Here is a 13,903-nt window from a genome sequence, read left to right as displayed (position 1 = left end):
ACTGTAGTGTATAACAACACGTAATTGCTTTATAGAGTAAAAATGTTTGCTGATAGAGAAATATGGAGAGATAGAGAAAAAAAGTTTGCTGAAATAACTGAATCTGAAATTTCCTTTAAATGCCTCCAACTGCAAAGAGTATACTCTAATAACGTAATAACATAAAAACAAACAAACAAAACCCAACCCGAAACAAAGCAAGAACAAACAACTAGCTAAGAGTAGACTAACTGTACTAAACACTGGTTGTTTTCAGCTACGTTGATAATTTAATGAAATCCAGTGGTTTCTGGACAATCCTTCATAGTAACCTTGAAGCATTATAATCTAGTGAATTATTATTTAAATTTTGATTCTCTCTCTGACAGGTTTTGGGTTTGTTTGGTTGCAGAGGCAAGGAGTTGCCAAAGCAAATGATAAAGTAGAAGTATGTTAAATTAACATTTAAAAAACAGGTTTTGAATATCTGACACTGAAGAACAAAAATAAGTAACATCTCTAAATGCTCTAAAAATACCTTTTCTCTCTTTATTGTGGAAGCAATGTATTGGATACAGCATCTTCCATTTTTAAAGTTTCATTATATGAAGTTGTCATCCACATATGTATTTTGATACTGTTTAGATGAGTTCTCCAAGTGTAATTTTTTCTTTATTTAACTCCCTGGCTGATACTTTTAGGATACTGTGACAAGCAACTGCTTGTGACTTTCCAAAGAAATTGTCATGCAAAGGTTTTTCGCTAAGAATCAACATAACTTCCTGTTCAGATTCCATATATGTCATTAGTAAAGAAATTGTTATGAAAAATTAAATTTACTGTTCATTGTTGGGTTCTTTTTAAGGAAACTACCGAAATGCACATGATGTTCTTTTCAGTATGTATTCGGAGTTAAAGACCCAGAAGATTAAAATTCCTTCTGAGATGGCTACAAATCTTATGATTCTACACAGCTATATTTTAGTGAAGGTAAAGAATTGAGAAACTGAATTTATGCATAAGTTGCACAGTCTCTGATTTATTGAACCGTACATATGGATGCTCTGTATACATAAATTACATTGTCACATAGGTTGTATAGCAGAATCCAAGTGCATGCTAACAGCAAGATTCAGGAGGCCAGTCCATGGGTGTTTCTGCCTCTTTGGTTAGCATATTCTTTTTTAAAATACTGAATAATTTAAAACCTACATGTGGCTTCCTGTATTTCTTTTGCCTTCACACTTATAAATATTATGCTACTAGTACAATTATTGATTATTTAAATTATTAATTATTATCTGTAAGCAGATCACTGCTTTTTCTGTAAATGAAATTAAGCAGGGGGGGCTCAAATGATTTCTGGTAGTTAACCCATGACCCATCAGGATTTCCATTCAGCCTACAGTCAGCTTCTGGCCTCCTCTCTACCAGCAGTGAGGCAAGAGCGGGCAACTATCGGGCCAAAGGCCAGACAGACTGTTCTGGGAAAGAGCCTCTGTAAAGTCTCTAGTCCTTTCTCTAGTGCATGATCCACCTCTGCTCAGTTTCGTCAAAGAGCCATGGGCATGCAGCTCCGAGAAGGATGAACACCAAGAGCAGGCTGCAGGAATTGCTCTCTAAAGGCTGCAGTTAATTCAGTATGTTTGTTGTATTCCAGACTCACGTGAGACGTGGTGATCACATGAAAGGAGCACGTATGCTTATACGTGTAGCCAACAACATCAGCAAGTTTCCATCACGTAAGTGCTGGTGGCATAGAAGAGCATGCTTTACTCTACAGGATGACTCATTAATCATTGTATTAAAAGGTATATTCTCCTCCTATGATCCTATAGGGCACGCAACTAAGTGTAAATATACACAGTGTGCTGTGCCATCCTCCACAGGACAGCTCTTTGATATACGGCCTCCAGGATGGGGTCCTCGCCCGCCGTAACTGCAGTACTGAGCTGCCTGAACCACACACAGTCTCAGGATCATATGTAATGAACTGATTGGTTCTGTGACTTTATCACAAAATCTTAATCAGTCTTTTTTGGAAAATACTTTTTGGGTATGTGGAAAATGTAGATTAAAATGTAGACTTTAAACAGCACAGACCAGATTTGGGAGAAATGGTAACAATCAAAACATTCCTGCTGCTATGCTGAGCTTCAGGAATACAAGGCTGTGAGAGGTGAAACAATGATATTCTTGTTATGGTTACAGGAATTGCACAAGTTGTGCAACTGTGTACTCTAAGGAAGCAGAAAAATACTGTCATTTTTCATCAGTACCTTTTTAGCCATATTAGCTCGAAGGCTTTCAACATTAATATTGGTAAATAAATATTTGACATTATTGTTTCATTCTATTACAGACATTGTGCCAATTTTGACTTCAGCTGTAATTGAGTGTCATAGAGCAGGACTGAAGAACTCTGCCTTCAGTTTTGCTGCAATGCTGATGAGACCTGAGTATCGTAATAAAATAGATCTTAAATACAAAAAGAAAATTGAAGCAATGGTCAGGTGAGCAGTGCTAATCTGTACTTTCAAATGTACACAATGTCAAGGCTTTATTTGTAATGTTATTTTTGCTCATAAAGCCTACAGGCTTTATCCTGTTTTCATGTTGTTTCACTATCTCAAATTTGGAAAGCTAAGAACCATTTCCCCCTTTCTCTAAAAATTACAGGCTTTTCTGTTCCCTTGGATGCAATAAACCTTAAATGCAGTGTACATGTGAAATGCTTCCTAACCAGCAGTAACATTTTCCATCTTGTCCATACAGACCTAAGTGCAGCCATACAGCTGTAGTTGTTCTGTATTTAGGAATATACATGTAAACTGTTAGCTACCCCAGCATCAGCAGTATGCTCTTCTGTGATTTAGACTACTGACTAAATGGCTAGGATAAAAAAGAATGGAAGAGCAAATTCTTAACATTTTCTTCCTTATCTGAAGTTCTGTTTTGATAGATCCTAGCCAGTATTTTCTGCCAGAGGAAGAAGTGTAGGTGAGTGTCAGAGCAGGACAAGCATATATAATGCTTTTCCTATTTATTCTATGAGCCTCTAACCATTTTGAGGCTCAGGGACTTGCTGAGCCCATATGGGTGTTTTAAGGTATTTATTAAGTAAGTTTCTAAGCTCTCCATGAGCTTATCCAATCTCTGCTTGAAGCCATGTAAATTTTTTAGTGACGGGTGACTCCTGTGACAGGAAGTTCCATTGTGTCAAGACTGGTCCCTAGTTACTTTAATGTGATGCCTTGTAGTTTTCCACTTGGGAGAGATCTAGCCTTTTCTGTGTCACTTATGATTTTATAGATTTTTATTCCCCCCTCCCCCATTTCCCCTCTATCCATCAGTCATATCTTTTCAGGACCAGAAGAGTCTCAGCTTACATAGCTATTTTATGGATACAGATTCTTAAGGCCTTTCTTTGAAACTCTTTCCCCTTTTTGGAGGAGGCAGGACCAAAACTACACTTTGTATTTAAGATGTGGGCAACCCATGGATTTATGTGGTAGAAGAATGACTCTGTGTTCCACCCTACTTGATTTGCTTTTGACTGTTTTTAAAGCAAGCTGATGTTTTCAGAGCATATACTATAATTGCAAGATCCTGCTCCAATGCCACAGCAGTCTGGAGTCCATCACCTTATATGTGGAAACTTTTCCAACAGGCCTTGTTTTGTCTTCCCACCACCCTTGTATTTTCTTGTCACAAAGTTCTTCTGGAATTCTTTGAAGCTGGCTCTGGCCTATATCAGTCTGAATTTTACATACAAGCTGTGGCATCGCATTATTTTCACTTGTATTTTATGAGCTTGCAGGACAGCAGTAGGTTACCACAGATGCGTACTGTGAGAACTGTTTATCCTATTCTGTTTAGTATCTTTTAACCATTTTTTTAATTCATGTGAAGTTCTTCCCTATTACCTGCTTGTTAATATTTATAGAACATTCCAGTAAGCTTCTAAAATATGACATCAATGCTAAAAGCCATGTTGACTTGTTCTTAATCGATCAGTCATGTTTATCTGTGCCACAGATTTCGTAAGTGGAGACAAAGGAGCAGGCCATCGCGAGGGAAACATCCATGCCCAGGCTAATAAAATGAGAAATTAGGCTTTCTACAAAGTATCAAGATAACTAAGGAAGCCATCTATTTGTCTCCAAGGTTACTACCCTAAACATTAGAAAGGATGTATCCTCTCATTGGAAAACATGCCAAAAGTGGATCTAAGCTCTTCATCTATAAATGTTCCATAGAAGATTAAATGTTAAGGTCACATAAGAAAGCTGGAAAAAAGTCTCCTCCTCCCCTGCCCTTAACCCAGGTGCTGTGATGTCTGGATCAGGACTGCCCTTCTGACAGACCTGTAGATAAAAACAAGTCTGTGAAAGGCAGAGTTCCAAGCTGTATAGTCCTACCAGGATGCCAGTTTTATTTGTTGCTTCAATTCTTTGTGATCACTTACGCCACAAACACCAAAATAGTGAAACCACAGATTTATACTCTATACATATACACTGAGTTTTGAAAACTTTCAAAGTATTATGATCTGTTATAGCTTTAAAAATGTTGTTTCAAATTAGATGGAAAAATTACCTGTTTCTGAGTTTACATAATTGTGGTGAAGCTTGGGTGATAGTTAAAAGGAATTATCTGGTAGAATATAAAATAGCAACTGGAAGCTCTGCAAATAACACAAAGGAAAACCACTTGCTAAACACAATGCTAAATAAATGCATTGTAAAACCTCTTTGTTCAAGTTCAAAAAGAGATTTTTTTTGTTCACATTTGTATCTTACTTCTAGACGTCCAGACACAACAGAGACCGAAGAACCAACAACAGCCTGTCCCTATTGTGCATTCCAGCTCCCAGAGTGTGAACTTTTGTGTCCTGGCTGCAAAAACAATCTCCCCTACTGTATTGCAACTGTGAGTGTCTGCCATGTGAGAATGAACGCAAAGCTTTTCTTTCCTTCTAAAAATAAGTTTGTCTGAACATCTTTGGTTTGGTAGTAGATTCAAGCTAGATGTTTTTGTGGGTTTGTTGGTTGTTTTCTTCCAAGCTCTTACCAAGTAAGTAGAAACCATTCTTCTTGCCTTTAACTATCATAGAGTGGCCTTAGGTGCCACCTGCAAGTTGCAGGCACATAAGGATGACGGTAAGATCATGAAGTGGTTCTGGAAGACTTTGGCTTCCTGAGAAGGCAGGGCATGCACCAGGGCTCCCCTGGACACCCAGTGCACACGCGTTCGGTGCTGTTGGTGCACTTGAGAGAACACACAGGCACGACCGTGCTGCTGGTGCCTTCCCAAGCCAGCCCTTTGCTCAGGTGCTCCAGGGCTCAGAGCAGCAAGAGCAGAGATGGAAATGGCCCTTTCTTCTTCCATGTACAGGAGCCTGTGGGGGGCACAGCTCTCCTCCCCTAACCTCCAGGCTGCTGAGACTGCAAATAAAATAAAAAAAATAAAATAATAAAAAAAAAATAATAAATAAATAAATAAATAACCCACCACACTTCAAAAATTTATTTTGGAGAATGCCCAGAATGTAACTGAATTTTTAGGTGCTTCCAAGGTTAAGTAATGGTTCAGCCAGTGACCTCAGCATTTCTTGCATTACTGATTCTTCCAGAAATGAGAAGTTATAACACTTTTGTTTCAGGATAGAGTGTAGTGAAAAGGTGTACTTCCCTGTGGAAGAGCCATCCACCCCACTGTTACCAGCTTCACTACACAATCTTTATACTGAGGTTACCGACTGTATAACTAACACTTTCTTTTCACTAGGTTCAAGTGATTTGTCACACTAGACTTACAGAAAAATCAAAATTTACTTGAGCAGGAATCAAATGTTTGAGTAAACAGTCTTTATTAAAACTAAAGAATCAAGCCTTACAAAAAATATTAATAGCAATTACCTATTTTTTTTTCACTCTATTGGTTCAGCACAGTAAGATGACCAGTATATTTTAGAAGTATTACCTTAAGGAAAAAAACCAAGGCTTTTAAATGTAGCTTTATGAGCCAATCATAATGTACATATTCATGTACATTTCCTACTATTTATTTAGCCTCCATCTTGGTTATAGTTTATTTACATCACAGGTATTTGTAACATCATTAGGAATGCAGCATTTTCAAATATTATACAAGAGTCAGTGTCAAAACAGCCCACTGTTGCATACCATATTAGAGCAGACATCTCAATATAGTTCAAGGTGCTGTTGTGTTTTATAGTATTGAAAAGGTACATATGAATGCTTTCTATCAAAAGCAAATTAGTAAACTGTACCAAAAAAAGTAAACAGAAATTGGTTCAAGGGGCAAGTGCCAGGCAGTCAGTATGGTCACAAATGTGACAGCATTGAATGCAACCTCCTGGGGCTCATGTGATGTGGCTTTGGGGGCGTGGTTGTTTTTTTTAATGTCATATGCAACACCAAAAATCCCAGTAGATTTACATAGATGTCTAGACATAGATCTACAGATAACATTCCAGAATTGCCAAACTAAAAGAATTTTACAAGTTGTAATTCAATACATTCCTAGATTTCTTTTTTTAAAAGAGGAATGCAAATTATAGTGAAAACACTGCATCTCATGGAGAGCTCCTTTTCTAGTTACAGAATTTACACAGTAATCAAACTACAGTAACACTATATTATCATTTTGGGTTTTTAGTTCCTCAAGACCTTTAGAACTCAGTTGCTGAGACTTTTTCACAATAACAGGTAAAAACCTGACACCCAGTGTACTAGGACAGCATGTGCCATTTAATTACTTGTGCCTTTTCCATGCAGGGTCGGCATATGGTACGAGATGACTGGACAGTCTGCCCCCATTGTGACTTTCCTGCCCTCTATTCAGAATTCAAGAAGTAAGTTGGGATTTTTTTTCTTTTCTATTGCAGGATTCCAGTGGTGTCAGTGTTGTTCTTATTTTAGCAAACTGTTTCATTTTGTACTAAAACCATGTAACAGCTGGGTTGGAAGATGAATCTCCCTTACGTGGTAGTTTCATCTAACATACTTGCAGAACATCACTTTCAAAGCGGACCAAAAACTATGACAAAGACCTCGGCCAGGGATGCAGGGCTCCAACAACAGGAACAGCAGTGAAGATGGTTGGAGGTTTGGTGTAAGTTCTCAGCTCCTTCCAGGAAGATGACCCCATATGGGCGAAGGGGGAGAACACAAGCACAGCAGCAGCCACCAAAATAAAATACATGCAGTATTGGGTACAGACCGAGGTAGCAGTAATATCTTGTCCCTGATAATCATCTGTGTGACAATGGGATTGCATAGCTTTGTTCAGATGTCAGGAAGGGTGAAGCTGCAGAAACTTCACATTCTAGCCTTAACTCCTTTGTATTTGTTTTAATTGCCAAATTTTCATCATGCCCATGCAAGCAGCAGCAGTGTTCCTGTTGTAGTGTTAGTTCTCAAGTGTTAGAAATGAACAAGCCAACCTTTGCTCCACCTAGACAGAAGCAGCTGTTGCTCTGGCCTGTATTTGTTACACAGCACAGGTCAGAGCTTTGCTCTAACACTTTCTGCCTTAGGCCCAGCTGTTCCTTTGAAAAATGTTAGAATTATCAGTTGACCAGTCTCCCTTCTTTTAAAACAGCATGTTACAGACTGAAAACATATGTCCAATGTGTTCTGAAAGGATTAACATTGTTCATCTTAAGAAAATAAATGATTGCACAGAGTACCTCAAAGCAGAAGATGGGGACCAATAAATTCAGGTATGCGCTAGAGCCCATATTTTTTGCTTAACAGGGCTCATTCTGGAGGCCATCAGCAGTTTTTCCCAGCAAGGGAAATGTACTGTTCAAGAATCTGACAGCCTGGGTCTGTGCCTTAGATAACTGAGGCCCAGCTGTATCACCTACTTGCTCTCAGGCATGCAAACAGCAGTAGGTTTTGCTACTGCATCTAACCTAGTTGTTAAATCATTCCAGTTGTGCAGCTTTAAACCAGTTTATCTCTATGAGCACATTATCATCTGAAACATGTTCTGGTTCGGAACATGTTCCTAAACACCAGTTGTGCTTGGGTAGTGCAGAGAACGGTTTGACGATCTCAGCATCATCAAAATTTTCTGCAGATCTACCAATGAGGCAGAGAGATGCTACCTGGAAGGAGCAGATCTAAAATGCAGGTTACATGATCTTAGCATCTATGTTTAACAGAATATAAGACTATATCACAGGATAACAGCAATGTAGTATTGGCTTGAAATACTCATATTTCAAAGAGTAACACCACTGTTCGGTCTATCCAAGACTTCAGTTTTGTTAAAGGAATGTTAACTGAAGATGAGTTAATATAGTTCCTCATTAATTTTGACTTTTGAAGGCAGATCTACTAATGCAAACACATTATGTGAAAACTTAGCTAGAGGTCAAAGTAACACAAAAGTGCTATTATAAATTATATATACCACAATAACCATATTTTGTTAATTTTTTTTTCCAGTCTGAGAAAACGTTGTAGTTTGCTATCACAGGCTTTGTATCTTGGGATATGACTAACCACTTCTGTTTATTTTCAGAGTTGCATGGGTTGTCTGGCAAGCAGCAAGGAAAGCTCTGTCACTATGTTACACATCTTTTCCCCACTAGGATTTTAATAACAACCATATCACTTCTATTTTGTGATAGCCTGTAAATATTTAGCTTTTGATAAATTTTGTACTTTGATTTATTATAGTAATAAAACTGATCAATAATTCTTCTTATGAAGCAAAATTTGCATTTTATCTGCACCAAAGACAAACCAAGGGCAAAAAGTCCCTAGTGTTCTCTTTTTCAACATCAGTTCTGAACTTTTATGGCTATTTTCTATGAAATGGTTCTCACTCTAGGTATTCCTTTCTGGTTTTGATTAAAGATACAAGCACAGGCTCCTCAAGTTTTAGAACTAAATCCCTCACTGCTTTTCTGCGTCTGTAACTGAACAAAAGGGAAGTTGTAGAAAAAGGGTAACACCACAGCCTGTACATGAAGGAAAGCCAGAACCTTGGAAGAAAAGGGAGAGAACACTCCATGAACTTAACCAACTTTAAAAGACTCTCCTATGAAACATTTTATTGTAATTTTATACACTGCTTAATTTCTACAATGTACAAATATGCAATTTCAGGGGAGGGAGGGTTGCATCATGTGCTATTTACAAGAGTTCACACCACACAATGTCAGGGGATTTATTAAAAAAGTAGTTAAGTCCTAGGAAGACTTAGCACATACACCAGGTAACTAAGCATCCCATTTTCATTGTGTTCATGCACCCCGGTGTTTGTTGCACAAGGATAACATCGTAGCACGTTAAGAGTAAGTACAGCATGGCATAGTGAGAGAGTACAGTAGCTACATCACCTCTATAAGAGGAGCATTTTCAACGCACTGGTTCTACCTTCCCAGCTCCAGCACTGGATCGGTTTCATGTTCCTGCCAGAAGTTAGATAGGCAAAGCTGCATCCAGAGCAAGATTTTATTCTGTTCAATATCTTGTTTTCTCTTTTCTTTTCCCTTCTTTTTTTGTTGTTTCTTCATTTTTCTCTCTTTTTGGCAGCTTGGAAGACTTTGCCTTTTTTTGCTACAAACAGAACACAGAGACAGTTTAAAATCCAACTGCAACCTGACAAAAGCATAAGTTAAAATGCATTCAGTATTAAAAGAAAAATCCATCTCTTTTCTTCCCCTCCTCTTTCAGGTATCAAGTTTTTAAATGCCATGCAGAGTAGACTCTACAATATTCCATCTTAAGGGCTGACCACAGTTCCCCAACAGGCAATACGTACAAAGAGTATTCCTGGAATTTCTTTCTGTGATAACCACAAGCAAAAGGCCTGTGGCTGCTTCCCACCAACGCCTAAAATACTAAGTTTTATAATTGGATGCAGTATTCTTGAGTTATAGTTATGTCTCCCAACATTCAAGAAGACGACAATGGATAGAAATTTTTTCACACTACTACTAGTTATGAATTTAAATGTTGAGAGATTATGTATTTTATACATTTATTTTTTTTTAATTCAGATGATTTTGCAAGTCCCAGAAAGGTAACTAAGAGGAAACAGTTTAGTGGGGTAGTTTAACACTGATAAGACTAAGTCACCTTAATCATTGCATCACTTTCAACAGTATCTTGCTCATCCTCAGACTGGATCTCTTCCACATTCAAGTCTTCATTCAGTTCTGACGTCACCAGAGATCCTGACTGCCTTTTAGATGGCTTGACAGAATTAAGTGAATATGGAGTCAGATGTGCCTCTTTGTTGTAGGCACGCGTAAAAGCTGCTTTGACCTGTTAGGTTGAAAGGAAACACTATGAGCATCAGCTTAGGAACTGTAGATTGTTAGCTAACCAACTGTTGGCTGGAGATTCCACATCATCTTTTGTTTGGGAAGATGTGACCAAAGATTTGTAGAAGAGGACGCTACCTCAAAAGGACACAGAAAGCATCTAAGAGCTGTATGGCAAAGGCTCATTTTAAGCAAGTCCCACACAATCCTCAGGTAAGAGTGTGCATCTTCAGATGCTTCTCAATTTGGCCTCCAAATAATTTCAGCACTGTTGTTCTGTACCCAAGTCACTTACACCAGAGCCACCCTCAGCAGCACTGAACACCTGCCACACTGGAACAGCCTATTCAGACTAGGGGTAAACACCCAAGTGTAGGGTAGGTTTAAGTTATCAGAGAAGATTCTTCTCTTTCCCTGAGCGCTTGACCTGGGATGGGGGAGATCATGGTTCAGATCTCACACCTGCCTAGTTTGTAGCAGGGACTTGAGCTTAAGCTCACCTTGTACCAGATGAGGGTCCCAACCACTGAAGTGGACTAGCTGGATACTGGAGGAACACCACACAAAGTCCCCCCAGGGCTGGCAGTTCAGTCTAGCTGGGCCATGAAAGACACAAGCTGCAAGCCAGTCTCTTAGTTCAGTGCCCACACTGTAACAAATACACTTGTGCGTTCCTCCTCCTTTGCACAATGGTAAGAAAGGCAGTGCTATGCATGAAGGTGATACAGCTTATAGCCAGGAGCTTGCCTGTAGAAAGGTACTGGCTTTCCCAGTCCCTTCGGTGTTCCACTTCTATACCCCAGACACCACCAACTCCCAGTGATCCTTTACACCAGGAACAACAGGTGTAAGACTTACTACTGAAAGTTTTAGGGATATGTTCTATGTTTGACATCTGTTTTGCAAACACTACCATTAATTAAACTACAGTTAATAAAATTATTCATTTGCAGCTGCACTGACTTCAGCCTTCCAGCAGCACATCCATACCATAGCTATTATTCTAGGATTTCTCTTTAAAAGATACGGAAGGCAAAAATTCACTAGTGAACTTTACCTTGGGATCCAACTTTGAAAAAGGACTGGGTTTGCCTCCCCACATGCTTATTTCCATGATATTTTCAATATCTTCTTTCATCAAGCAGTAAGAGTCCATGAACGTTATAGCTTCTTGTACACCATCTGCTCCAAAGTCTTTCAAGGGCTGGACAACCGCATCCCGCAGATATGGCAAATACTCCATATTTACTGTCCTCTTGCACGTCTGGGTTCTTTGTCAAATTGAAAGAAGTAAGTAAATCTGTACAACCACCACCACTCGCTTCTAAACACAGGCAACCGGTAGGTAGGCCCTCAGCAAATAGATAATCAGCTGCCTTAAGAGTTAACTGCAAGTTGTACCATGCCATTCCTTTTGCCATAGCTGCATTAGGGATAACCCAGTGCAAGGTATCCAAACACTGAACAGTCTGGGGAAACACACCCCTAACTGAGAAACAACCTCAGGGGGAAAAAAGTCACAGTACTGCTGACTACACTAATCAAGTGTTTGCAGCCTGACTGTTGTCCAGATTAAGCACTAAGAAAGTGTCACCAAAACTATACAAGAATATTCACAGAATACACACTTAAGTTTGTACCAAGCACAGCAAAGATTTAACGGTAGGTAACGAACTACATGAGAACTAAGTATCTTTGTTGATATAAGCCAGAAGAACAATGTCAGCACTACCTGAGACTCATGTGCATTGCCAGTTCCTGAATGATACGATCATGTTTGCCTGTAGATGAAAATTTCCCCAGCCAGCTGGGAAAGACAGGAAACTGGGACATGTAACCTCTCATCAGCTCCCCCGGGAGAACACTTGCGTAAATAGCCTGAAAAAGTAACACACATGACAAACTCAAACCACAATGAATTAGTCTCACTGAGACCATGATGTACTACCCTACTTGACTACTCCCTTTCATGTAGACAATATGGTTCCACAGTGGAAACAGCTTGTTTTAAGAGAACTCTTTCTTGGTTGCTTGTTTCTGTTCAACCCCTTTTAGGTTACAGCTTCATCTCTTGTACCACTGTATTTGTTACCACGTTCTAAAATACCTGTGAAATTATCTGGGTTTTAAAAGCCATTTTTACAAAGAAAAAAGAAAAAAAAAGGAAAAAAGCCTGTTCATTTCTCATTTTAAAGTGCAGTCAGACAAACGGCTGACTTCACACAAGTGCTGTAGTCTCCAGCAGATGGAGATGGTGAAGGAGACATTTCCAAAGAACACCACAAGTCTACATAAACTCAGCTAGGTAAGTTCCTAAGCAACTTATCTGTGTGGACCTGCACTAAGCAGGGGGGGTGGACTAGATGACCTCCAGAGGTCCCTTCCGACTTCATCTATGATACATTTTCTGATGCCAGTCATAACCCTTTAAGCACAAGTCTTGTCAATATTTCAGTGATCATTAAAAGAAGTTACGGTAACAAAGCTTCAGTCCTCTGTGCTTCGGGAGAAATACTGGCCTGGTGAAAGGCTGGGATAGAAAGCACATAAATAAAACTGAGTAGGCTTGTAACTGCATGTCAGAAGTGACATGTGCCATGTGCTCCTATGCTTCTTAAAGAATGGTCAAGCTTTTCGAAGTTTCAGAAGACTTTATTTCATGATACAAAGTGGATTTAACAATATGAATATGGGAAACTGCTCTACTCACCATCACAACAAAGAGTACTACATGAAGTATGAACTACATAGGTCATAAAATTATACTGAAACTTCAGTTTCAAGGGATCAGTCTTTTAACCATAAAGTATGTAAAGTGAGTGTCAAGTGCTCACCTGTGTTGGAAGAAGGTTCCAGTTTTGCTTGCTACGAATCTGTTTGTCCACTATATCACCATCACATATACTATCAGCTGCTCTACTCAAGAGCACCAAGTGCTTTTTCAGATTTCCTCTGGAAAAAACCCAAAGTTGACTGTATTACAAAGCAGAAATATTCCAGGTAGGTTTTAGTCTAGTGTAACTCCCTGATGTGAAAGGTATGGAATTAGGGTATGGAATAACTCACCCAGCAGCAGCCGGTTTCACATGTACATAGTTCTCTTGGACAAAGAGAGGTGCTAGGGAATAATCATGGAAGAAAAGATCCGATTTGTCTATAAGAGACATACGAGAAGCCTCCTCTCCAGCAGCAAAAACCTTCCGGACAACATCAAAAGGGCCCTAAGTAAATGATATTTCAAGAAGTCAGTGGGTTGCAGGTCAACACAAACAATAAGACACAGCACAATATCAACAATATTACCCTAGTTATAGTATCCAACAATATCTGGACTCACTAGTACAAGTTCAATGTTCAGTGTTTCCTTCCTAGTACTTTACCAGTTTTGAGAATTGAGTTTTACTTCCAATATTAAGGGAATTATCTCCTAAATAAAGGACTCAGGATGAGAAGTATCAGCTTCATAATTGCGAATTATTTAAGAGACCAGTACATCAAAATATATCCTCAGTCCCGGATTTACTGCCCTTCAACCATTTGTGCCAAGTCTGACAACTCCCTGCATCTACACTATCAGTGCTTTAGTTCAGAAGATGCTTATAAACCCTAGTG

The 13,903-nt window shown here is 39.0% G+C and overlaps 2 protein-coding genes across 4 annotated transcripts in view; one reads left to right on the top strand and one right to left on the bottom strand.

The window, feature by feature from the left end:
* The window catches only part of WDR19 (WD repeat domain 19), a 48,609-nt gene extending 39,892 nt beyond the window's left edge, over positions 1-8,717 (top strand). For both annotated transcript variants that reach the window (XM_049832345.1, XM_049832354.1), the window contains 7 exons: positions 845-969; positions 1,640-1,721; positions 2,342-2,492; positions 4,788-4,911; positions 6,783-6,859; positions 7,609-7,729; positions 8,539-8,717. In XM_049832345.1, coding sequence (XP_049688302.1) covers positions 845-969; positions 1,640-1,721; positions 2,342-2,492; positions 4,788-4,911; positions 6,783-6,859; positions 7,609-7,723 — 674 coding nt within the window. In that variant the 3' untranslated portion in view covers positions 7,724-7,729; positions 8,539-8,717. The remainder of the gene's footprint in view (positions 1-844; positions 970-1,639; positions 1,722-2,341; positions 2,493-4,787; positions 4,912-6,782; positions 6,860-7,608; positions 7,730-8,538) is intronic.
* Positions 5,835-13,903, bottom strand: part of RFC1 (replication factor C subunit 1) — a 44,804-nt gene continuing 36,735 nt past the window's right edge. For both annotated transcript variants that reach the window (XM_049832365.1, XM_049832373.1), the window contains 6 exons: positions 13,358-13,512; positions 13,126-13,243; positions 12,024-12,169; positions 11,349-11,562; positions 10,104-10,292; positions 5,835-9,581 (listed from right to left, as the gene is read on the bottom strand). In XM_049832365.1, coding sequence (XP_049688322.1) covers positions 9,486-9,581; positions 10,104-10,292; positions 11,349-11,562; positions 12,024-12,169; positions 13,126-13,243; positions 13,358-13,512 — 918 coding nt within the window. In that variant the 3' untranslated portion in view covers positions 5,835-9,485. The remainder of the gene's footprint in view (positions 9,582-10,103; positions 10,293-11,348; positions 11,563-12,023; positions 12,170-13,125; positions 13,244-13,357; positions 13,513-13,903) is intronic.

The sequence above is a fragment of the Accipiter gentilis genome, chromosome 3 (genome assembly GCF_929443795.1).
Source record: "Accipiter gentilis chromosome 3, bAccGen1.1, whole genome shotgun sequence".
Taxonomy (NCBI): Eukaryota; Metazoa; Chordata; class Aves; order Accipitriformes; family Accipitridae; genus Astur; species Astur gentilis.
This window is presented reverse-complemented; position numbering and strand designations above follow the sequence as displayed.